This window comes from Paramormyrops kingsleyae, chromosome 3 (assembly GCF_048594095.1).
Source record: "Paramormyrops kingsleyae isolate MSU_618 chromosome 3, PKINGS_0.4, whole genome shotgun sequence".
NCBI lineage: Eukaryota > Metazoa > Chordata > Actinopteri > Osteoglossiformes > Mormyridae > Paramormyrops > Paramormyrops kingsleyae.
The window spans coordinates 10706385-10729773 of NC_132799.1; the positions used below are offsets into that span (position 1 = coordinate 10706385).

At 39.8% G+C, this 23389-nt stretch overlaps 1 protein-coding gene across 1 annotated transcript; it reads right to left on the reverse strand.

The window, feature by feature from the left end:
- Positions 1 to 14382: 14382 nt before the first annotated feature.
- On the reverse strand, positions 14383 to 21461 carry LOC111858272 (transmembrane protein 26-like). The gene is made up of 6 exons (XM_023839895.2): positions 21144 to 21461; positions 20792 to 20888; positions 20424 to 20495; positions 16442 to 16650; positions 15844 to 15923; positions 14383 to 15406 (listed from the first exon to the last, which is right to left on the reverse strand). Exons 1-6 carry the CDS (start codon positions 21332 to 21334, stop codon positions 15162 to 15164), a joined length of 894 nt encoding a protein of 297 aa, XP_023695663.2. The 5' UTR covers positions 21335 to 21461; the 3' UTR covers positions 14383 to 15161.
- Positions 21462 to 23389: the final 1928 nt, after the last annotated feature.

The window sequence follows — 23389 nt, forward strand, 5'->3', positions numbered from 1 at the left end:
TTCCCCCTCCTTCTTGCCTGCGCCGTGGTCCCCTCTGCGTTCCTCTTCGCCTCTCCCGGTGCCCCCTCCTGCTTCCTCCTCACCTCCTTTGTCCCCTGTGTGGTCCCCTCCGACTCCATCCTCCCATCTGCCTGTGGCCCCTGCGGCTGCTTTCTCTCGCCCGCCGGGGTTCCCTTGGGCTCCCTGTTGTCCGCCGTCCTTTGGTGTTCCGTCCTCCTGCCTGTTCCCCTCTGGTCCCTTTGTCCCTTCTGTCTCTGCTCCTCATCCATCTGTGCCTCTCATGTTCACTCCTGGCCCTTTCGTTCCTCCCGTTGGTGTTCCCCCGGTGTCTCCCTTCCTGGTCTGCCTGTCTGCGTTTCCTGTCTTGTGTCAGCTGTTGTCTTGGCTTTTGTCCCTGTGCTTGTTCTGTGTTTCTGTTCTGTTTCTTGTTCCCCATTGATGCTTTGGTCTTGTTTTTCAGGTCCCGTGTTCCCAGTCTCGTCTAGTCCGTCGCCTCCCCTGAAGCGCGCCCGGAGTGTGCGCCTTTTGGGGGGGGTTCTGTCATGACCTGCGCGTAATACCCTCGTGTGTGCCATGCCCCCTTCTATCAGTCTGATATGTTCTGTGTATTTAGTCTGCGTCTGAGTCCGTTTTCCCCAGACCTGTCATTGTAGTTTCGTTGTCGTTTCATGTTGGTCCCTGTTTGGAATGAATAAACCCCGTTTTGCTCCTATTCACGGCTTCCTTTGCCTGCTTCCCCGACCAGAACGTGACACATAGTGCCCAACAGGCAAGGTGCAAAGACGGTACACATAGTGCAATCAAAGTAAACATAGCGCAACGAGATTTTAAAAATAGACCGTAAATAAATTAAATATTCCCAAAAACAGGATGTGATGCTAAACATAAATTTAAAGGTAAGAATAATGATTATGTGTAACGTCATGATTGGGCATGGTCAATGACAATTCTGTTTGTTCTCCTTGCACCACAAGACAGTCTTGACTCATCTCCATTGCTGATGTATGCAACAACAGAGGAGTCATCAGAGAACTGCTATGGATGGCATGAGCTGGTGTGGCAGTGGATGTCCAACATGTAGCGGGCAAACGAGAAAGGGAACAGGGCGGTTCCCTGGGGTGCCCTGGTGTTGCTCACCATCAACTCCAACACACAATCCAGGAGCTTCACAAACTGCCGTCTACACATAGGTAGTCCACTAAGGCTTGATCTGGAAGGGAGGCCTACACAAGACTGAACAGCAAGTGCTAGTGCCTGGCTGTTTGTAAAGCAACAAGAGCACATTACTGTATATGCTGCCAGCTTTTCACATTGCACCATTACTGTATGTATACACAGACAAAACAATGTTTATAGCCCATTAAAGTGAATAATATGTTTGTTATTTAAGAAACGTAGAATGGTAATCATTCAAAACTGTTTTAAATAGCTTTGAACCAGGCAAAATTATGCTTTTATATACCCATCACTCTTTATCTTACAACCTCTTATCTTAGTCAGGGTCACAGAGGATTCCACTATCTATTTGTATATGATAAATGTTACATCCCCTTGAATAGCTTTGTGGGGTGCCTGCATAGCTATTTTGTCTTTGTTTCGCTGTCTGTTTTTTACCATCTCGCTCTCTTCTCGCTGGGCTGTTTCCCCATTTGATTGGTCTATGCTCCTGTCCATCAACTCGCTCATCCAATCACCACCCTTCACATAATGTATAAAGGTGTTTGTCACCCATCGTTGAAAACAGGGCAGTGATTTTGTAAAAGATTTCCTGATGTATGTTTTAGTTTATATTTAGCCTGGCGCTTGTTTCTACTGTTTTGTCAAATCTTTAAGACCAGGACTGGAACTAGGCTAGTTTGGGATACCCTGTACACACCATTCCCAGGAGGATTTTTCTGTTACAAACACTAGCAAAGATGCAGACGCCACCCTCTGTATGCATTTTGGTTAGTTAGAATAGGAAGCAATATTTTGGTTTGTTAATCGTATGAGTTAATCTCTATTTTGTAGTTAGTTCTAGTTTGGTGTTATGAGTCGGCAAGCAGGTGAGCGGGGAAGCAGGCGAGTAGAGCCAAGCGGACGGGCAAACGGGGTTTATTCAGAGAAGACAGGGCAAACAGGCACGGACTGGCACGAGACTTGACAACATCAATGACCGATCTGGGAAACAGTGGGAGACGCGGACTAATATGGACAGGATATGGTGAACAGAACAGGCCACAGATGAGAACAATTAGGGATGAACACGAGGTAACGAGGTGGGCGTGGCACACATTAGGATCGGACGGAGCGGGGCGTGACATTTGGATGTATTGATTTCATTTCTTTGGGATCACCTGTGGTCCCTACCTGTGTCTGAGATGTACTCCTCCTCTATTCCCCTGTGCAGGGGTGTGTAGAGTGTACCAAGATCAGGGTAGTAGCCCAGCAGCAGACCTCAGGTCACTTGCAATATACCTAGTTTAGGGGCAAAAGTGGAAGCGGAGATTTCAGTGTTGGTGTAAAATGACAGAACTGGCCGCATTCCTGCGAATTCATGACGCTTCAGAGGAAGCATTACAGGAAAAATTAGACTGAAACTGTTTTAAATGATTTTATTGAGCTACAAAAAACTTTGTGTTGCAGTTCCAATAAAAGGTTGACTTTTTCATGACTACTGTTTGTGTGTGTGTATAAATAATATAAAATCTTTTGAAGTTGTAGGTTACATTGCATAAAAAAATTATGCATATACAGTGGTCTCAGGTTGTTTTTAGAAGTTCGGTCATTTGAATCCGTACTAAATGAAAAACATCCAGCGGAACAGCAACTTTCCCTAATTTGGGGCATGTCAGAGATGTGTGAAAGACAAATACTTTAAACGTGTACAGAAAATTAAATCTGCTGCTTCCAAAACAGGTTACACATTGCCATTTTTTAGGCCTTCTAAGATTTGTTTATTGTTACTGGTCTTTATTTTTGTCAGATGTTTTGCAGTATTTCTTCTTTTAACAAGATGTAGAGATCAGCTGCAGCAAATGGATCTCTTGGAACATCCCATCCATTCTCCTCCATCAGCTTACAGCACAGTTCAAAAACTGTTTCATCACAAGGAAACTGGCCTTTGGTGGTGCACTCTTCTTTGCACAAATTCACTTCCTCCATGTCAATGGGTTTCAGTCTATCCTCTGCACTGTCCAACTCCAGAAAAGAGTACATCAGAACTGGCCGGCCAGATGCAGGTTCATGACTTGTTCTTGGCCTGATTCTGTGCGAGTTACATGTGTGTACAACTTCATTAAGCTCATCCTGCATGAAAAACAGATATATCACATTTACAAAATCAGGGACCTTAGACTAGTGATGGCCAAATGAAGCTTCATAAACCATTTGCTGTATAGTCTGACTCTACTACATCGAGCTGAGTGAAAAGATTGAAAAATTAGCCCCAGTGCCATAGTTTGACCCTATTTTTTAAATAATTGATTGTCAGACATCCCATGAACGAATGTCACCTGTTCAACTCTCTCAGCATTGGCGTTTACAGTCACTTAACACACCATGATCGGTAGAAAAGCCACTACAAATGCTATTGCTAATGTTAAACCTGCTGATAATAAAACCAAGATTTACTTTTTCACCTACCTTTTGCTCTTACAAATGTGCAATGGCTTCCTCTAAAACTACGAATTTACAGGAATGCTGCCAGTTCTGTAATTTTACACCAACACTGCCATCTCCACTTCCACTTTTGCCCCTAAATTCAGTGTATTGCATGTGACCCAAGTTCTGCAGCCAGCCTCTGACTCTAATGTCAGGATTCTGACTTTTTGTCAGAATCCTGTTGTGAAATTGTTGTAGAAAAGTCATGTGGACTTAAACCAGGAAAAAAGAACACTATGAATTTCAAAAAATATCTGAAGATGCATCGCTGACATCTCGCTGATGCTTCATGGCATTAAGTTAGCTAATTAGGTGCTAATGTTAGCTAACTAAAGAAACTCTATCAAGGTTCGCTACAGTAGTTGGCTTATAAAGCACGTGGAAATTGTTACGCATATCTAAGATAAGATTAGTAAAAACCAGCTGGCTACAGCAGCTGTCTATTAGCATGTAGTTGTGGCACAAACATTTTTGTCAACATTTTAGTTGGCTCCATTTTAAACTTAACTGACCGATATAAGAAAATAGCTGGTTTTTCCATTTCATCATTTCAAGTTTTACCTCTCATGTCCTAATAAGTATTTGAAAAAAATTGGAGAGATCAGGGAACGTAGTCGGGGGTTAGCGTGCTTGCCTGTATGTGCATTTGGGGAGGCGGTCTTATTAACGCAAAGAGGTTTTTATATACTGTAAAAATGTATACTGTAAATAACAATTTGGGTCTGTATTAAGTGTATTTATTGCATATTTGTATTTTATAGAATGTATTTAATATGTTTAATGGGAAGTGTGTGATAGTAATGTTAACCCAGACCATGGGCCCAGCATTTAAGGGAGAATGTAACCTACAGCCAGCAGGACAGGTTCGAGGCTATAGAAAAAAATCAACCCAACAACCCAGCACTAGGCACGCCCCAGCACCTGTGTTTCAATGTTCCTTGGATATATTGTAATTAGACACAGGTGTCACAATGCACTATTCCCAGTATCTGTCCTCTTCATCATCATTCGACCGGTGCGGTGTTGCCCTTGCCAAGTTTCTGCTGGACCAGCAGGGTGGGCGTTAACAAAAATAGCTTTAATCTTTATAAATGGAACAGTATGCAAACATACAGTACACATATCAGCCATAACATTAAAACCACCCGCCTAATATTGTGTCAGTCCTCCTCATGCCAACAAAACAGGCATGGACTCCACAACACCTCTAAAGGTGTCCTGTGGTATCTGGCACCAACACATTAGCAGCAGATCCTTTAAGTCCTGTAGGTTGCAAGATGGGGCCTTCATGGATCGGACTTGTTTTTCCCTTATATCTCACAGATTCCATTGCCATCGGGGAATACCATTGCCATGGAGGGGTGTACATGGTCTGCACCAATCTTTAGGTGTGTGGTATGTGCCAACGTAACATCCACATGAATGTCAGGACCCAAAGTTTCCCAGCAGAACATTTCCCAGGGCTTCACACTGCCTCTGCTAGCTTGGCTTCTTCTCATAGCACATCCTGGTGCCATCTCTTCCCCAGCTAAACGACTCTTCAGACCAGGCCACCTTGTTCCATTGCTCTATGGTCCAGTTATGATGCTCCTGTATTAATTGGTGGCACTTTTGGTGGTGGATGGGGGTCATTATAGGTACTCTGATTGGTCTGCAGCTATGCAACCCTATATGCAGCAAGCTGCAATGCACTAAGTGTTTTGACACCTCTCTATCATAGGCAGCATTTACATTTTCAGGAATTTGCGCAATAGCTCTCCTGTGGGATCAGATCAGATGGACTAGTCTCTGTTCCCCGTGTGCATCAATGAGCCTCAGGAATAAGGGTTAATGGAAATGTTACTGGATACCATTCAGTTTAGACTTACAACCATAAAGGTAAAGTTTAAATAATAACAATAAGCTGTTTCTTATCATCCATCTATTCATTATTCTGACCAGTTACCGATTACAAGTTCGTGGAGGATTATAATATTGTATGACGTAACTGCTGTCTTTTAGCTATGGTGTAAAGTTCAGTTTGAAAGGCAGATGGCGACATTGAGTAAAATGATAAAGTGGAATACATAAAAATGAATTTAGGCAATAAAGTTATCCATCCATCCATCCATTTTCCAAACCACTTATCCTTCTGGGTCGCGGGGGGTCCGGAGCCTATCCCAGAAGCTACGGGCACAAGGCGGGGAACAACCCTGGACAGGGGGGGGGGGGGCAGATAAAGTTATTAGAATTCAAATTAATTAAAAAGTAAATGTTGAGAGGGCTCTGATAAGAGTTGCCAGAAAGCTGAAATGGCTCAGACAAAAATTAAGTGACAGTCACCGAAGCATTACTAAACTGATAATTACCGTGAATTTTTAATTTATTCATCAATTATTTCTGTACATTAGCTCTTGATATATTTACGATAGATGTTAATTAAAAAAGGGTGGCACATTGGCCCAGTGGGTGTTTCCTCATGCCTCTAAAGCTCGGGTTTAGAACCCTGTCCGTGCCCCCTGAATGTGTGGCATTTACACGTTCTCCTCTCCCACAGTCCAAAGCCGTAGAGTTAGGAAAACTGGTGTCGGTAAATTGTCCATAATGTATGTGTGAGAGACAAGAGATTGATTGACATCCTGTCTAGAGTGTTTCCCTGCTTGTACTCTGTGCTGTGGGGGAGAAATTTGAGGTTCTCTGTAACCCCGTAATGATAAAAGAATGGAAGATTTATATTACCCAAACAGATATACAGTACTAAACACAAAACACTGAAGATACATTTGAGCATGTCTGATGGGAGTTATTTTTTCCTTTTTGTTTGAATGTATGAATTCCAGGAACGCTGTGATTTGTTAGAATCCTGGGAACCTCTTCAAAACTGGGTGCATGTGTCATATGTGGAATCTTGGAAGCACACCGTCACCCAATCATTTTTGAGGCCAGCTGTCTGTGGTCCTTGCAGCTGAGTCCTATATAGTGAGAAATCATGTCCGGGGGGTGGGTGGGGGCACGAGGATGAAATGATGGAGAGTAAGTGGGCAAGTGCCGCAAATAACTTTGAGGACACATTGAAATGGGTGAACAGCAGGAATATGGGCATTTCACAACATGCGAAATGAGGTGGTCTTATTAACCCAAAGAGGTTTTTATACACTGTAAAACTGTATACTGTAAATAACAATTTGGGTCTGTATCAAGTGTATTTATTGCATATTTGTATTTTATAGAATGTATTTAATAATGTGTTTAATGGGAATGATGATTATAACACTCTTACTGGTTTATAATCAGCCTTTATGTTGATGGCTAATTCTGTGGTGAAACTGTGAAAACAGATTTCAAAAGAGAATTTGATTTTTGTGGGTGTGTTATGTGGGTGTGACTGTATATATGTTCAGCAAACAAACAAACAAATAAATATATAGATAAATAAGCTGGTATTAGTATTGTTCAGCAGTACACCCCTTTTCCTGGCTGATTCTCTTTGTATAAGGCCAGCTGCATGCATTAGTATTCCTGGGTAGTCCTGGTTGCCATGGAGAAATACCATTTTGCTTGGTTACCATGGGGATTTTCTGATATAATGCACCTCAAGGAATCAAGCTAGAATTTTCTCCTGCTTAATATTGCCCGTGGCTTATGATGTCAGCTAGTCAGGATGTCTCTTTGGGAATATCTGAAAAATAGAATGGAAAAGAGGAATTCAGAAAACGCCATTCTTGGTTATTAAAAACAGTACATGTATCCATAAACTAATACATTTATTATTTTAATCTGTTAATTTGTATACTTTCTGAGTAAAAGCCTATGCCCAAGTCTGCCGTTACCTCCTCTTGGTACATAATTTTATCTGCTGACACAGTAAACAAATATGTTCTCTATATCTTTCATTGAACATTACACAGCTGTTTACTACATTAATACTCTTAATACCGTTGCTAATCACAATTCACAAAGCTGGGTATGGCTTTAGATGTAGTATTTTTGCTTTTGGTGTGTTGTGTTAGTATTTGCATATCCTGCTTATATTTAATTTATGAATAATTAAACACATAAATCATAATTTAAAAATACTTCAGAAGCCAGCACTGTGCCGGCCACAGCACCGGCTCCTGTCATGCCTCTGTTCTCCCTGTTCCATTAGATATTCCAGTTTTCTCTTGCAATCTGAAGACGTGCAGTTATGCAGATTTGCGTTTATAAATTTCCTGTAATACCTGAGTGTGCCCTGCGTTGGTCCTGGCACATGATCCAAGATGTAGCCGTGCCTTATGTGCTGTGCTGACTAGGATAGGCTCCAGGTCCCCTTGAGAGAAGATGGAACAAGAATATCAAGTCAGCAAAAGACACTAAAACAAAATGATATTAGAGCAATGGCTACCTTAGCCCCTGAAAGAAAAGCATGGATGAATAAAAATAGTGTTTTATAAAAAAAAAAAAAAAAAAAATCCTACAACTTGGAGGTAAATGTATAGAGAATGATTTAATATAATAATTTATAATATAGCTATAATACATAATATGATCATAATATAATTTATTATAATCAGTGCTTAACTGACATTGGTTGAATTTCACATTTGCTCACAACCTAGATATGATCCTGCAGTCTCATATATGCTCAAATGAAGGTGCTATTTTAAAGTTGATGACATGCTTTGTTCAGTTTAGGAACATAGATAGCTTGGGAAGTAATTTTGACATATGGGACACAGAGTCAGGTTTAGAAATGGTTTCAAAATCTTGCTACTCTGCTATAAGGCACTGCATGGGCACGTATCACCATATTTAACTAAACCGCTGAATATTTATAAGCCTAACCACACTGTTTATTAATCTCAGACCATGATGTAATCCCTAAAATAAAAAACACTACTGTTGGTGACAAAGCCTTCTGCAATAGTTCCCTCACATTGTGAAATATCTTGCCAACAGACTGGTTGACTGGTTTCAGTTTACGAAAAAATCAGTGTAAATCAGTGTACAAAAAATAATGCATTGATGCTACTGTGCATGTAGTATACTGTGTTGATGCTATTTTGATAGCTCCATTATCATTACAGTATAATCCCATTATAACGGACTTCAAGGGACCTGGCAAAACAGTCCGTTATATCCAGAGTATTGTATGCCCAGAACACAACTACAGGACACCATTTACTCATGCCACACCCCAGCAGACACACTTGTGATATAGATGATTATATTGTACATGTAGTAATCCAACTTTACCTGACCAGATGCGTCACTATTAATAATCCCGACTGCGTATCTGCGCTGGATATCACCGGCACGCCAGGCGCCTTGTAGGCGGAGCTGCATGTCCGTTATAGCCGAACAAAACTACAGCTAAAAGCGGCCTGGGGACCAAATTGTTTGTCCGTTATAAGAGAAATTCCGTTATATGCGAGTCCACTATATCCGATGCTTTTTCTGCATGTTGGTATAGGCGCACGACTGGGATCAGCGGACCTCCTTCCGTTATTGACGATTCAGTTATAAGCGAGTCCACTGTAACGAGATTATACTGTTCATTAATATACCAGGATTTATGGTATATTAATGAACATGGGAGCTATGCTCACACAAGTATGTTCTGAGGGCAGAACGAAAAATGGTTGGTTTAGAGAGACAACCAATCAGATTGTAGAGGAGGTGGGTCCAAGCAACTTGAGGAGGAGGGACCAAGATATTAGATTGGTTGGTCCCACCTCCTCTATAGTTGCTTGGACCCATCTCCTCTTCAATTTAATTGATTATCTCTCTGAACACATCATTTTTCGTTCTACCCTCAGAACATTTTTGTGTAAGTAGAAGTCCCTGCTGATGTTTGCACATATATTTGAATTGTATGGCTACCATCCCAAGGAGGTGTGGGAACTCAGTTGACCTCGGATCCCCACAGGAGATTCCTCAGAGGCTTTTCTTCCTTTACCCGACCAGATTAAGGGATTTTTATTTCCCTCCCTATATTTAAAACACTCACCCAAGGCACATTTTGGGTATATCTCCATACATGTCAGTAAGTGTAAAGCTAACATTGTTAGTTAAATTAAGGGAGCATTTTTGGATCATCTATGGGGTCATTCGTAAGTCAGTAGTTTCCTTGATTGCTCTTTCACCCTTCCTAAATCCAGGACTAAAGCCTGTGAATTTTACAGATTAACACCTTTCATTCATATCAGGTACTCAGTTCTCCTCAATTGATCCATTAACAGTTATTTTCTTCAGCTAATCGTACCACCTTCAGATTGTCATCTTCTTGCTTTAAAAATATAACGTTTTGTTTTTTTTTCACTTCAAAGTTGTACCATACTTCTAAATTTGCAGTGTGGTTAAAAAAGGTTTCTGTAGAGAACAAGCTGAGTGATCACTGAGAACTGACAATCTGCCAAATGTTCACTTAGACGAATAAAGATTATGTCCACTGTATAGTAATTTAAATGGACGGAAATTAATGTGCTTTTAAGGTGTCTCCTCTTCTGGAAGATGCCACCTAACAATCTGAAGATTGCTAGTATGAATCAAGTTAGCAAAAACTACTTCAGTTGGCATCAAGTATCTAATATACTCAATAGCACAGTAATGCAGTTGCACTGATTTTTTTTTTTTTGCTGAAGTCTGTGACTTTGCTGCACAATGAATGACAACTCGATATAATTTCCTGGTCTCTGATTTCTTGCTCTTAAACCCTTGCTTTGTCTTGTTTCCTGTCTTCCACTTAACCCCCTTTAACTGTCCGCTCCAGTTATTCCATATCTGGGTTTCTCCACAGCTGGGTACAGCCTTTCACACTCTCTGTGAGTGTTAGCTGGACTCTAGAACCAAGTCTTGGTGACCATTTACTGTATAATTTGTTATTTCTATAATTTTTACCGTTTTAATTTACAGGGAGTCTTCGGGTTACGACACATTTCTATTCTGTTCTGGGCCAGTGATGTAACCCGAATTTTGGTGTAATCCGAAACACACCCTTTTTCTGGTAAGCCTACTGGGGGACCCCAACTCCCTCACTCATAAGCCACATTACTGCATATTCTTCCACCTCACACAACCAAACTAGTTCGCTCATATAGTCCGTAAGTACTACGCTAACAGCGTAGGCTGAAACACTCACCTCTCAATTTTTAAATGTTTTTATGGGAGTGAGCGTCGTAAACTGGAAAAGCCGTATGTCGAGACGACGTAACCCGAGGACCCCCACCTGTAAATAAAAACATGGAATTGCTCTGAAATGTTCCGCTTCAGTGCAACCCTCAGATCTGGTCCATTCCTTAGTAACATTAAATACATTTCAGAAATCAAAATTGTTGCTTAACATTTCACAGCATCAAGGATTCAATGAACAATTCAGCTTAGAAAAGGAAAGTTTTAGAGGTGGAATTGTCCACCATCCAAAAGACATATAATTAACAGTAGGCCAGAGATCAAAGGCATCTCACTGATGACATGTGAAGTTGAAAGGAGGCTGACATAAACTGAACAAATCACAAGAAAGTCGACAATTACTTATCAGTAGATTACTGGTGCTGAAATAACCATTGTGAGAAAGTATGAGCACCTCACTGGCTGATGCTACTCTTGCTAACCAGGAATCTTTAGTCCTTTGGTTTCAACAATAATATCTGGTGACGCACATTCATTATCCATCTCCACTGTAGAGTAGGGCATTTTCTGGGCTATAGAAATATTCCTTGCACTGTCAGAGTAGTTTATGGCTCTGTGAGATAGAATTATAGAAACCTGTGATCAGAAGGAGTTCAAATCCTGTGGTTGCTCGATCGATATCAGTATTTGGCCCTTGAACAAGACCCCCGACTCCAATTGCTCCTTGAACACTTTCTGGCCCTTTTCTCAGATCCTCTCATGGATGAAAGCATGTGATGTCAATCTATTTTCATCCATTTTTCCACCTAACTCACATATCCTCATGTGATTTGTGTTGCGTAACTCTCAACTGTCTGTAAGCACATTCTCGCATTTAGGTCCCCTCTCACACTCAACACTCCTTGGCATCCAGTTTTATTCACTTGCAAAATTTAGTTCATACACTGGTTCCAGTTACCTCTCTACGTAGTGTTAGTCATGCCGTCTCTTTGTTACATTTGCATTTTAAATGTAGGGAACACAGAGTCAGGTTTAGAACTACTGTAATTTCAAAATCCTGCTACTCAGCTATAAGGCACTGCATGGGCAAGTATCACCATATTTAAGAAAAAAATGTTGAATATTTATAAGCTACACTGTTCATTAATCTCAGACCTTCTTGTAATACCAAAAGTAAAAATAAAACTACTGATGGTGGTACAGTATTCTGCTACAGGGCCCTCACATTGTGGAATATCTTGCCAGCAGTTGTATAGGAGGCCCCTGTAGTCTCAGTCCTCAAATCAATGTACAACAAATAATGCATTGATGCTGCTCTGTATGTTGCACTTTGTCTTGATACTGTTTTTATAGCTCCATTGTCATTATATTGATGTCCTGGTATGTTCCTCCCTCTCCTGCACTTTCTCACAGGTGTCCTCTCATACTCAGCACTTCGTAGGATCCGCTTTCTTTAACTGGTAAAATATATGACATACAGTACACCCAGACTGCTGGTTTCAGTTCCATTTCTATGTAGTGTTAGTCATACCCCCCCCCCCCCCCCCCACACACACACACTAAACATCAAATTCAGACAATTACCGAGAAGATGTTGAGTAACTTGGCATGTTTAGTACTTAGCCAAAGCTTAACAAGAATCATGCAGTTCTTGCTTGCAGTAAATATCAGATTCTTCATTCCAGGTCTGACTATCGAAAATGCCCATTCATCAAAACTATGTAATGGACTGAGGTGCTGTTTTAACATGGCATAAAACACTGTTATCCAGAAACCACTGAAACGCTGCATTAGTGTCTCACTGGAGACCAGGAACGCAAAACCAATGTCAGCTTTTGGATTCTAGCAATAGTGGTTGGGTTCTGTACCTTTCAGATGTCCTTACATTCAGAATGTAAATCAATGATCAAACACAACAGAAATGGCCCATCGTAATGCGTACGCAGGTGCACTGACTGGTTTTTGTGGTGTACCGTTCAATGCCTCAGATGTCTGTTTAGTTTCATTGTTTTTGCCTGGCTAACAAATTTAGCTTCTCGCCAATAGTTTAATTCCTGTGACTCCTAATTAAGTGCTATGCAGTTGTGTTAGGGCTGCTTCTCTGTGTCATGGTGGAACTAAAGCTCTGGAAACCCAAGTCCATCCCGCCAGCTGATGTCAGTAGTGAAAAGGTTTAAGATCATCAGACTGCATAGTGTTGGGCCAACTTTGTAATGCATGTTGACAAAATTCATATGACAGTGTCTGTACTAGTTACTGTCCAGGAATTACTGGTGTAGCATTTAGGAAGATAACCAACATCATTACTTCCAGAGGCCTAGGTATTGCCATTGGGCTTAATGATAATGGAATACGACTGAGAGCATTTGCACTGAGAATGTCAATGCCAACGAAAGACTTGAAAGTAAGCTGACAAAATCACTGCCCATCAGTAGATTCTATTAGAGAAAATTGGTGGAATGGCCTTGAATTTACACCAGAAACCTGACTCCATTGTGCAAAATCCAGAGGCCTCCTGTGATTTCATTTCCTCAGCTTTGTAGATCATCTGTGCAGCTGCCAGATGTTCTCTGATGAAGGAGGCAAAATGGCTGAAGCTGTGAGAGAAGGGGAAGAGGGCAGTTATTGCTTCTCAGTATCTTAGCAGCTTTGATACAATGTGAAAGTAGATGACCAGCCTAACTTAAGCAGAGTGAAAGTAAACATAAGTAATGAATTTAAATTTATGGCATTGATTCAATTCCTATGTATATCTAGGTAATCATCATATGACCTTATAATGAAACTGGAGTGTCATGCTGTTAGCAGACAGTTGCAATCTACTTTTGGCCTTGTTTATTAACTGCAGTGACAGCAATCCTTTATGTCACATGCACAAACATACACTATATAGGTGTGTAGTGAAATGTTTTTTTCCCCCATGCTGTCGCTTATGCTCAAAAACAATATGAAAAGATGTCAAACCAAAGATGCCTCAACTAGGTCCAGAAACCGTCCTACCTGCTCCAACCAAATTGATACTAGATATTTGCCCTGTTCTATTGCTTTCAGTAAATACAAGTCAAATCTTTTTCTTGAATTGTTCTCAAAACTTACCCATCACAACTTGTTTGAGTTTTCCTTTGTCCCTGGGTTAGCATTTTGTCTAGAAGTTCCCTGATCTCTCACCTCTCAACCTAGAGTATACGTTTTGCATTTGAACCTTTGCTTGCTGTATAACACTGATTGTGAATTAGGGCTTTAGTCACCGCTTTACTTCATGATTATATGTAACACAGTCCTGGCCATCTTTTAGAGCCCTCTTGTTTCCTCTGGCCATAAACAGAAAAAAGACACCTAAGAATTGCAAAGTGGCTTAGATGGATCATTCATCCTAGAAGTTAAGTGTGACTGATGATTGTTTTGAAAATATAATGAATTAACAAACCAATGTTTTTTTTTTTTCATATTGCGTTTGGTATGTTTATTTTTATTGTTACATTTTTTGTACAGCACTTTGTGACTTGTCTGCGAAAAGTGCTTTTAAATAAATTTTACTTACTTACTTAATATGTATGTAATAAACATTCATTAACCTAATAAATATACTTAATTATGATTATTCTTCCTTAAAATAGATACTAAAGTATTGCATGAAACAGACAGCTTCAGTTTACTTTTGGATTGTTTATTAATTGCAGTGTTAACAGCAATTATTTAAGTTTTTTTGTCACATACAAACAAACACTATATATTTGTGTAGTGAAATGTTTTTCCATCTGTTCGCTGGATAAAAATAAATCATTCTTATAATGTTATAAGTATTGTATAATGTGCATGGTCCATTGCTTGAGAAATTTATTAGCCATATTACTGTTTATACTTTTGGCAAATAACTGAAATGAATACAGGAATTGTAATCATACTTACAGTACCTCATTATTTTAATTTCTTTTTTTTTAATTCAACAATAATTATGCATACTACACAGTACAAACAATATTCCCTTGAAATACACTGTTTTATTATGTTTTGTATAATTAGCATTTTAGGAAAAAGAAAGACATGCACATAATTTTGACAATAATTTTGACAGGAGAATATATTTCTGAATGTAAAATATAATTAACATAAATTAAATCAAAACATACTTAAAAAAACCAAATTTTTTTTTTTTAGATTTTTTTATTTGTCAATATTACATTCCATCCTTCTGTCCTTCTGTTCTTTCTATCATTTCCTCATCCAGGTTAAGGTCAGATCAAGCCTAGTACCTATCCCAGGAAGTATCTCATAAATATGCAAATGCATATGTTCCAAAAATTTGAAGTTGATGACATTTGCAACATGTTCATGTATAATTTATTACACAATATGTAATATATTAAGATGTCAAATACAATATTATTACATCATCCTTCCTACACAGGGTCTTTTTCTGAGATTTCTACCTATTCTGACATAATAACATATAAGCGGTAAAAACTGAGGATAATAACAAGGAAATTTTTAATAGTAAAGAACACCAACTTTCTGTGGAACACTTTGTGATTGATCATGAGCAGCAGTCTAACCACAAGGAAAGGACCATCGTGGGCTAACACACTTTCAGTTATGCCCCAGATGTCATTGAAGTGTCTTCTAAAGCGGGACATGCTTTGATCTTCAGTAGCGTCTGCTGAACCAGGGATCACCACTAAACATAGACATTACAAGCACACACACACACACACACACACACACACAGACAAACATAAATACACACCATTAATATTTTCAGTGAAAGTGATGCCTATTGTTTCTTGACAACACTGCCTTAACAAAAACGGAATTAAGTTGTTTGTTCAGTTCTCCAAATTTAACATATACACATATTTTATTGAAGAAAAATATGTAGGGTAGAAGAGTGTTGTCATATGAGCATTTGATTCTGTGGATTCTAATGCTTTTGTTATAATTTATTAGAGAAGGCATTGAGATTTGTGGGCAATTTTATCCCATAAGAATTTGATATAGTTTTATAATTAAGTATGCCTCATTCAAAGAATCTGAAGTCATATCTGTGTTTTAAATGTTATTAAGATAAATGTAAAATATTTAATTAAAGACAATTTCAATATGCTTGAGACTTACCTGCCACATGGAAAGGAAATTGTAACATACTCCAAGTCCACACACCAAGTATTACGTACACAAACTCGGGCCTACTTTCCCTGTCAAAAACAAATTTAAGAGAGTGCTGATTGGCCAGAGGTAAGGCTGCTATAGAAAACTATAAGAGCACAACAGAGTTCATTGTCTTTTGGCGATTCCTATTTTCTTTGAAATTTAAAAATATTTATCAGTAAACTTGGTTTACCATACAATAAAGGCTACTTATACAATAGGGGCTCACATAAGATACATATTTGTCCATTTAGCAATTTATACAAGCATATCCATCTCCTTATTAATTAAACTGAGATCCATCCTAAGAGATACAAGAGGTCCCTTCATGGGAAACTGCAACTTCTCTGTCATAAATATAGTAATATAAAAGCAAATTAGTAACATTGTTTTAATACTCATATCAGTCTAACGTAGAATTACTTAAAAAGCTCAGTATGAGAATTGAGAACATGTGAATAACAGGCTGATCATCATACTTTGATTTAGGAGGTTCTTTTATATCTTTCATAAACTTGCAAATAATTTTGTCTTGAGATTGACAGTTACTTAGGATGTTACTCACTTCACATCTGGCAGTGTCTCACTTGTAAACTCCAGTATGTCTGCAGCTATACCAACGAAAATGAGCAGGAGCTGTGAAAGCCCGTCTCTGGTGACACTGCCTCCTTTAGGCAGCAGCCACTTTCCCACAATCAGGAGGATGAGCAGGATTTGGTGAAGAGCAAGAATCCAGTCATTGACACACACTTTAGACAGAAGTCCATCCAGTTCCTGCAACCAGCATGAGAAAGAGAACAAAGGTTTCAATATTAATTGATCTTTACGGCTTTATTTTCATCTAAATATACCTATGTTGAATTCTTAGTGAAATTAAAATTAACTGACAATTACTAAAAGAAAATGTAGTAACAACGCAGTATTTCCCAAACTTCCTCTCAATTTCTACACTAATCACACTAGACATCCTCAAGATTCTATTTTTGTTACCGGGTTTCACATGAGTATTGAAGCAAATAGGTTTCGATTTTGGTCTAGCTGTCATCTACACAAAAACTTCCTCTTACCAGACCCGTTGAGAGGTATCATATGCGTTGTTTGTATTGTATGCATTGTCTCCAGTCTCTTCAGCCTGTTTCAGCTTCCTGACCATGACTTTGGTCTGCCCTAGTATTTTAGGATTTCCTGGATTTGACCCTTTCTTGACAGAGATTATGGATTTCAAACTGTGTTTTGGTTTTCTGATTAAGTGCCTGTTGACTTTAATGCCTTTATAATTCAGTTCAGTATCTGTGTATGTCCTGCAGTAGGCTGGCATCCTGTCCACTATGCATGCAAGCCATGTGACCTAAGATACCTGAGAGAGGTTTCAGGCACCTGCAACCCTGACCAAGATAAGCAGTTAGAAGATGGATGGATGGATGGATAACAACTTACAAATAAAGCAAAACTGGACACCAAATACAACTCCTCTTTATATGTGTCATGATTGTTCGAATAAAATCGATTACTCAGCAAAATGGCAGAAGAAAGACGGTGCATAGAGGATGTGGATCCAAATACAGAATGGAAGCATCATGTGTGTGTATAAGCACTTCACATTAATAGAAAATGAAAATGCAGTCGTCTATCAGAATTGCAAAGCATAACTTTCGTATCAGTACATCAGGACTGCAATGCAAATACATGTTAAAAGGCGACACTTTGGTTTGAAGGACTCGTCCAATAATGCAAAGTTAGCCCTAGCCTACTGTCTATACTTGAGAAACTCTCACATCCCTGCTCTTCAGAAACTAAAGAAATTATGGATTTGATCAACTGGTCTCTCAACGCAATTGACACCATCTTCTCGATGAGAAGCCCAGGTTCGGGTGAACCTGACTGTCCTGCAGGAACGTATGCAGCTGGCTACACGATGGACGGACGGGAGAAGTGGAGGGTCGTGTGTCTGGCAGTTCTGTCCGTGGAGGACATCGAAGATATTTACCTATTCGGAACCATGATTACAGGTCTTATGCTGATTGGATTAGGCATTGCCCTGGTTTATCGGAAATTGAAGGTAACGGTGACAGCCGCTCAAAGCCCAACTAGGCTGGCCGGGATGATTGACGGACTTGGCAGAGCTGTTGGCGCTCAGACTATGGCTATAGATCGCAAACTGGATAACATCACTGTGTCTAATCACCGCAGATTTGATAACATCACGGAGAAGCTCACGGCTCTGCAAAGGATTTTGGATGGCGGAGACCAGCATGGACATTAGAGGAGCTGCGAAATTACAGCTTCTTGCCCGAAAACCCAAACATCCCCATTCTATCTGCTTTTAGCTCCCCCCTAATCAGCACGGGCCTTGGCCAAGGCCGCTGCTGAATTCAACAACTCCCCCTGAAGAACAAGGCAGTGAGACTCTCTTGCATTCCTCTCCCCCAACCACAAGGACACCCTACCCCCATCCCACGCCTTCGCCGCTTCACACCCCCAGCGTGAACAGGCGGGTCTGTGAACAGCGCCTCTGGCTGCAGGACCGGATGGCTGTTTGTCTATGCTGGACTACCTCCATCTCCCCATTCCCCTTCCCTATTGCAAGTCTCGACTTTAATGTTGTATGGTGTGGTGCTTATATGTGCTTATGTTGCTGAGGTGTTTTTTTTCTGTTCCTACATTGTACTCCCTACTGGAGTACAGTCTGGGGGCTGTTTTTTTAAATTTTATTCTCCTCCTCTCTCCTCATGTAATTCTGTTTTCTCTGTTCTTCCTATATCCCCCTGTCTTCCTGACCTGTCTACCCCCTATAATGTGATGTTTGTATATGTATGGTCAGGTTGATGGCCAGTTTTTCGCTGGTACAGTACTTGTGACTAGTGACATGGTGTATCGCAACAGCAATAAAGGGTTTCATCATCATCATATGTGCTATTTAACCTCTGGGAGCAACTTAGCCTGTCTTTGACATCAATTTGACTTAATTATTTTGCTTAATTTACTCTCTATGATTCCTATATGTCAAAATATTTGCTGCTAACACGAAAGCCAGCCACGTTGCTTAGCTTATTTTACATAATACAGTACACATAACCAATTACTGTTTATTAGGCCTATTTTTTGTGAACATACTTTGTATTAGAGCTGAACGATACTGAGAATTGTTCATATTGCGATATTTCAAGTTATTGCGATAATTTAGCAGTAGAAAATTAACTATATAGCCAAACGAAACTTATTAGGCCTATCTAACAACAGTCTGGCAAATAAGTTAGCGGTACCTTGCGTTGTGCCAGCAGACACAAAGCAGAGCTGACAAAACACTCTGTTCAATATCGCATCTCTATCGAACACAAAATATTTCCACACAGAAAAGACATTTGTCTTCCGCATGACCAGTTCTCGTTTGCTTTTCCCCTCTTCATGTATTTTTAATTTCTCACAAATGTGCCTCAAGATCTATGAGTGAGTCCAACAGCAGCAAGGACGTGAATGATTATGGCTGTCTCAGAGAGTGCATGCAGAGGTCATGCAAAAACAGTGGTGGGAAACTTTAGTTCTTTTTTAACATATACTACATAATGTTGCATAGGAACCATTAAAATTGCGAAGCTTGCAAAATATTGTTTCTTAAGATTGAGTAAAAATGTTTTAGTGCAATTTATTGATGGTTTGAACGCAGCAGACTATTTCAATGCGCAAGTGCATGTGCATGAAACGCCACGTCGATATTAACACGCACATCCTGTAAACTGCAGACATCCACTGCACACTGCCGCTTTGTGTTTGTGGAGTTTCCACGTGTGTATACAGTGCTTTGGCAGTGGATCCTCCAGTTTCCTTCCACTGTCTAAAAACATGCAACTTAAGTAAACTGGAGTGCCAAATTTTTGCATATGTGCGACTGAGTGTACAACTGGGGTGGGCAATCTTATCCGCAAAGAGCCAGTGTGTATGCAGGTTTTTGGGGTAACCTTTAGGTCAGCTGATCGAATCCAGCTATGAGGAATCTTCAGCCAAGCAGTCCTGTAACTAGTAATCTAATTAAGGAGTTGCAGCGAAAACCTGCAAACACACTGGCCCTTTCTGGATAAGATTGTCCACCCCTGGTCTACACCAATTACAATGCCTATATTATGCATCCATCCATTTTCTGAAACCGCTTGTCTTATTCAAAGTTGTGGGGGGGGGGGGGGGGTCAGGAATCCATCTTGGAGGCTACAGGCACAAGACAGGGAACAACCCAGGATGGGGCACCAACCCATCACAGGACTCACTCACGCATGCAATTTAGCAACTCCATAACCTCAGCATGCTTTTGGACTGTGGGACGGAAACAGAGCACCCAGAGGAAACCACATGACAGCAAACATTTGGAACAGAAAGCTGAACCTAGGTCCCAGGTGATAGTACCAACCACTGCACCACTGTCCAATCTCTATGTTTTATTGTATCATTGTATTAATTTTACAAATGATTACTAGATGGATTGTCAGATTAATCGGTAGATCACTCGATTATTGTCACAATCGATAGTGACAGCCCTACTTCTCTTCATTACTTACCCTGATTTTCTCATTGTTTCTGGTCTTATTTAAAATGCTCCTTACATTTTCTGTTAAATTCAGGTTGCCACACTAGGGGAATTAAAACGGAAAAAAAACGTTAGCTTGTGGTCAAATATATCATCAAATATAGAAATTTAAACGGATAACTGAAAGTTACTTAAATTAACAAAACAATAACATTTATTTAGATATGTTGCCGATATGTACAAAAAAAAAAAACTTACCGTTTCCCTGTGCATGATAAGCAGTCGGAATTAATGGGTGGATTTATTTTTTTACTGCCTAGGCTTATATTTTACGCACAGTCCCAAAACAGGGGCCCTTTTTTTAATTTTACTTTATTTTATTTTATGAGAAACACCAACCTGTGGATAATTTAATTCATTTTCTTGATGGTACAGTTCCAAAATCCATATGGAGGGTATGATGCTGATGAGGAACAGCAAGATGGCTGGCGAGAACCTATTTTAAATATACAATTTAAAAATGTATAGTATGTTTAGTATAACTATAAATTAATTGCACAACGCAAGGTACCGCTAACTTATAAACTATAATTAATCTCACATGAAAACGTATGTCCTGTTTAAAGCAATTTTCCCCTCAAATCTTACTAAAAACCAAGCAATCAGTTGTCAGTTATGATTTCGAAAATAAATGACTAATAAGAAATTCAAATGACGAGAAACCAAACCTCAGGCTATAATTTCAACTTACCACTTGCAGTCCTCGCCTTTTCGTAATTTAAAAGTTAAGAACATTTCCAAAATGAGAGGTAGGAACAGAAGAGTCAGCAACCAATAACGACTATCTTTTGTAACCCGGATAACTAACGAGACCCCCAAAAAGGCTACAATGATGAACAAACATCGGGTAATAATCGCGCATATTAACTTTAATAAAGCCATTGTCCTCCCCTTAAACTTTGAAACTTATTCGTGAAGGGAGCCAACACTGTTATCTCTGTTAAAGTACTGTACAACTCCGGATGCAGAGGATCTCAGTGTAGGAGGGTTACCACCCCGCTACTTTCGAAATGACTTTACTCTGCCAGTCGGTGACGCCGTGGCTGCTTCCTTCTGCTGTTTGCGCCACTGGGCGTTTCTCTTTCGGCACCTGCGCCCCGGCATCGTTCGGCTTCGTTCGTCTTCCTTTGAGCGGTGGACTGTGATCGAGCGGTATGACACGTGCTTAAACTGACTGCACGCGCGAAGGAAGATAACGCGCTTAGCAAAAGGCTGATTTATAGTCATGGGAATTAAATGTAAATACAATTAAGTTCTTACTTTCCCATAATGCATAAATAAGTCATACCTTCTGAAAGGCAAGGTCCTAGGTTATTTACAGGCTAAATTGTGTCAACTTCTACTATTCCAATTTGAGGTAGGCTACTGTAAATGCACGTTGAATTGCATGGCTTTATGCATATTTGGTTTATATGTACTGTACCAAGTCTGAGAGAACACATCTCAAGATTTTCGCATAATGCATAAATAAGTCTTACACATTCCAACAGGCAACGTTCTTGCCTATTCTGACAAACAGTTTGGTCAACTTTTACCGGGTAACTAACTGTTTACAGTTTAAACCCAAGTGCGGAGCAAAACAAAAGGTTTTAATGGACAATCGAGTTGAATGGTGAGTCGGACTTTCCAGGAGGGATAATAATTGTGGCAGGGATATTTTGGAAAAAAAATGTGTATTTTGTTCTAATTATTGTGCTTCAATATATAATGTAATATGTAACTTTATAAAGTAACTTTTTTCACAGCATTTTTCCAAGGGGCAATTGTATGTTAAGAGTTTTAGAAATGACTTGCCACATGTCACTCACATATATACGGGGGAAAATGCCACAAAAAATCTTATGGTTTAATTTAAAACTTGCCTGGAAAATGGTGACAGAAGCCCCAACGAGTGCTGGTACATGAACAGGACTTCATCTTGTATGTGGCCGCCAAGATGATCAGGCACTATGGGTAAATTCCTAGAAGAAACTTGCCACAATTAATGCATGAATATAAGTTTGATTTTACTTGACAAAGGTAAAGTAAAAGCTGACCAGATTTTGTCTGTATGTAGTCTGGTACCTTTCCTTTTAGAAAGTAGAAAACATTTTCTGAATTATGGGAAACATTCTGAGAAATGGCCTGTCAAACTTAACTCATATAACAAAAAATAACTTGGATTTCAAAGTGAATTTTCTTGAAAATGATAAAGTAAAAGTTGACCAAAGTTTGTCTGGAAATAGCCTTGGACCTTGCATTTCAGAAGGTATAAGGCTTCTTTATGCGTGGGAAAGTAGGAATTTCATTGTATTTAAGTACGTGTGACTAAAATGACCATTTTCGGATGCAAGATCTGATACCGTAATGCTATGCCTACGCGTGCAGCACACATTTAAGCGCGGATAGCGTGACCGCCGCTCGAGCGTCTTTGCTGTTGTATAACATTTACTGTAGAAGCATTTCGAAGTGAAGAGTGGCAGCTGCTGTTTTTCTTCTGCACGCTTCTACCTCCGTGTTTGCTGCTCTTATTTTTTGGTTTAGTTTCGTTATTGTATAATGATATTGGTATTTGTTATTGTGCCACTTTTGTTTGTGCCACGGATTTGCCAACTGTGTATTTGAACCTGATTTATGTGTTTAACTTATGTTTTGCGATTAGTTAAGCCTTAGTGGCTGTGCTCAAATTTATCTTCACTGGTAGCTGGTCTGAGTTCTGGTAAATAGCTTTTTGATATGTGTGTGTGTGTGTGTGTGTGTGTGTGATCCAGGTATACATTACATTGGGAGGACCATTATTTTGACATTATGGGGAAATTCAATTTTATAAAAATCTGTGACTTCAATCAAAAAACTAAAAACACCAACAGTGTCAGGGATCCGGGCGGATTTGGTGAATGGGCGAGGCATGGTGCAGGCATAAATGGTGGCGGTGGGACGACCCACTTGCAGCTTGCA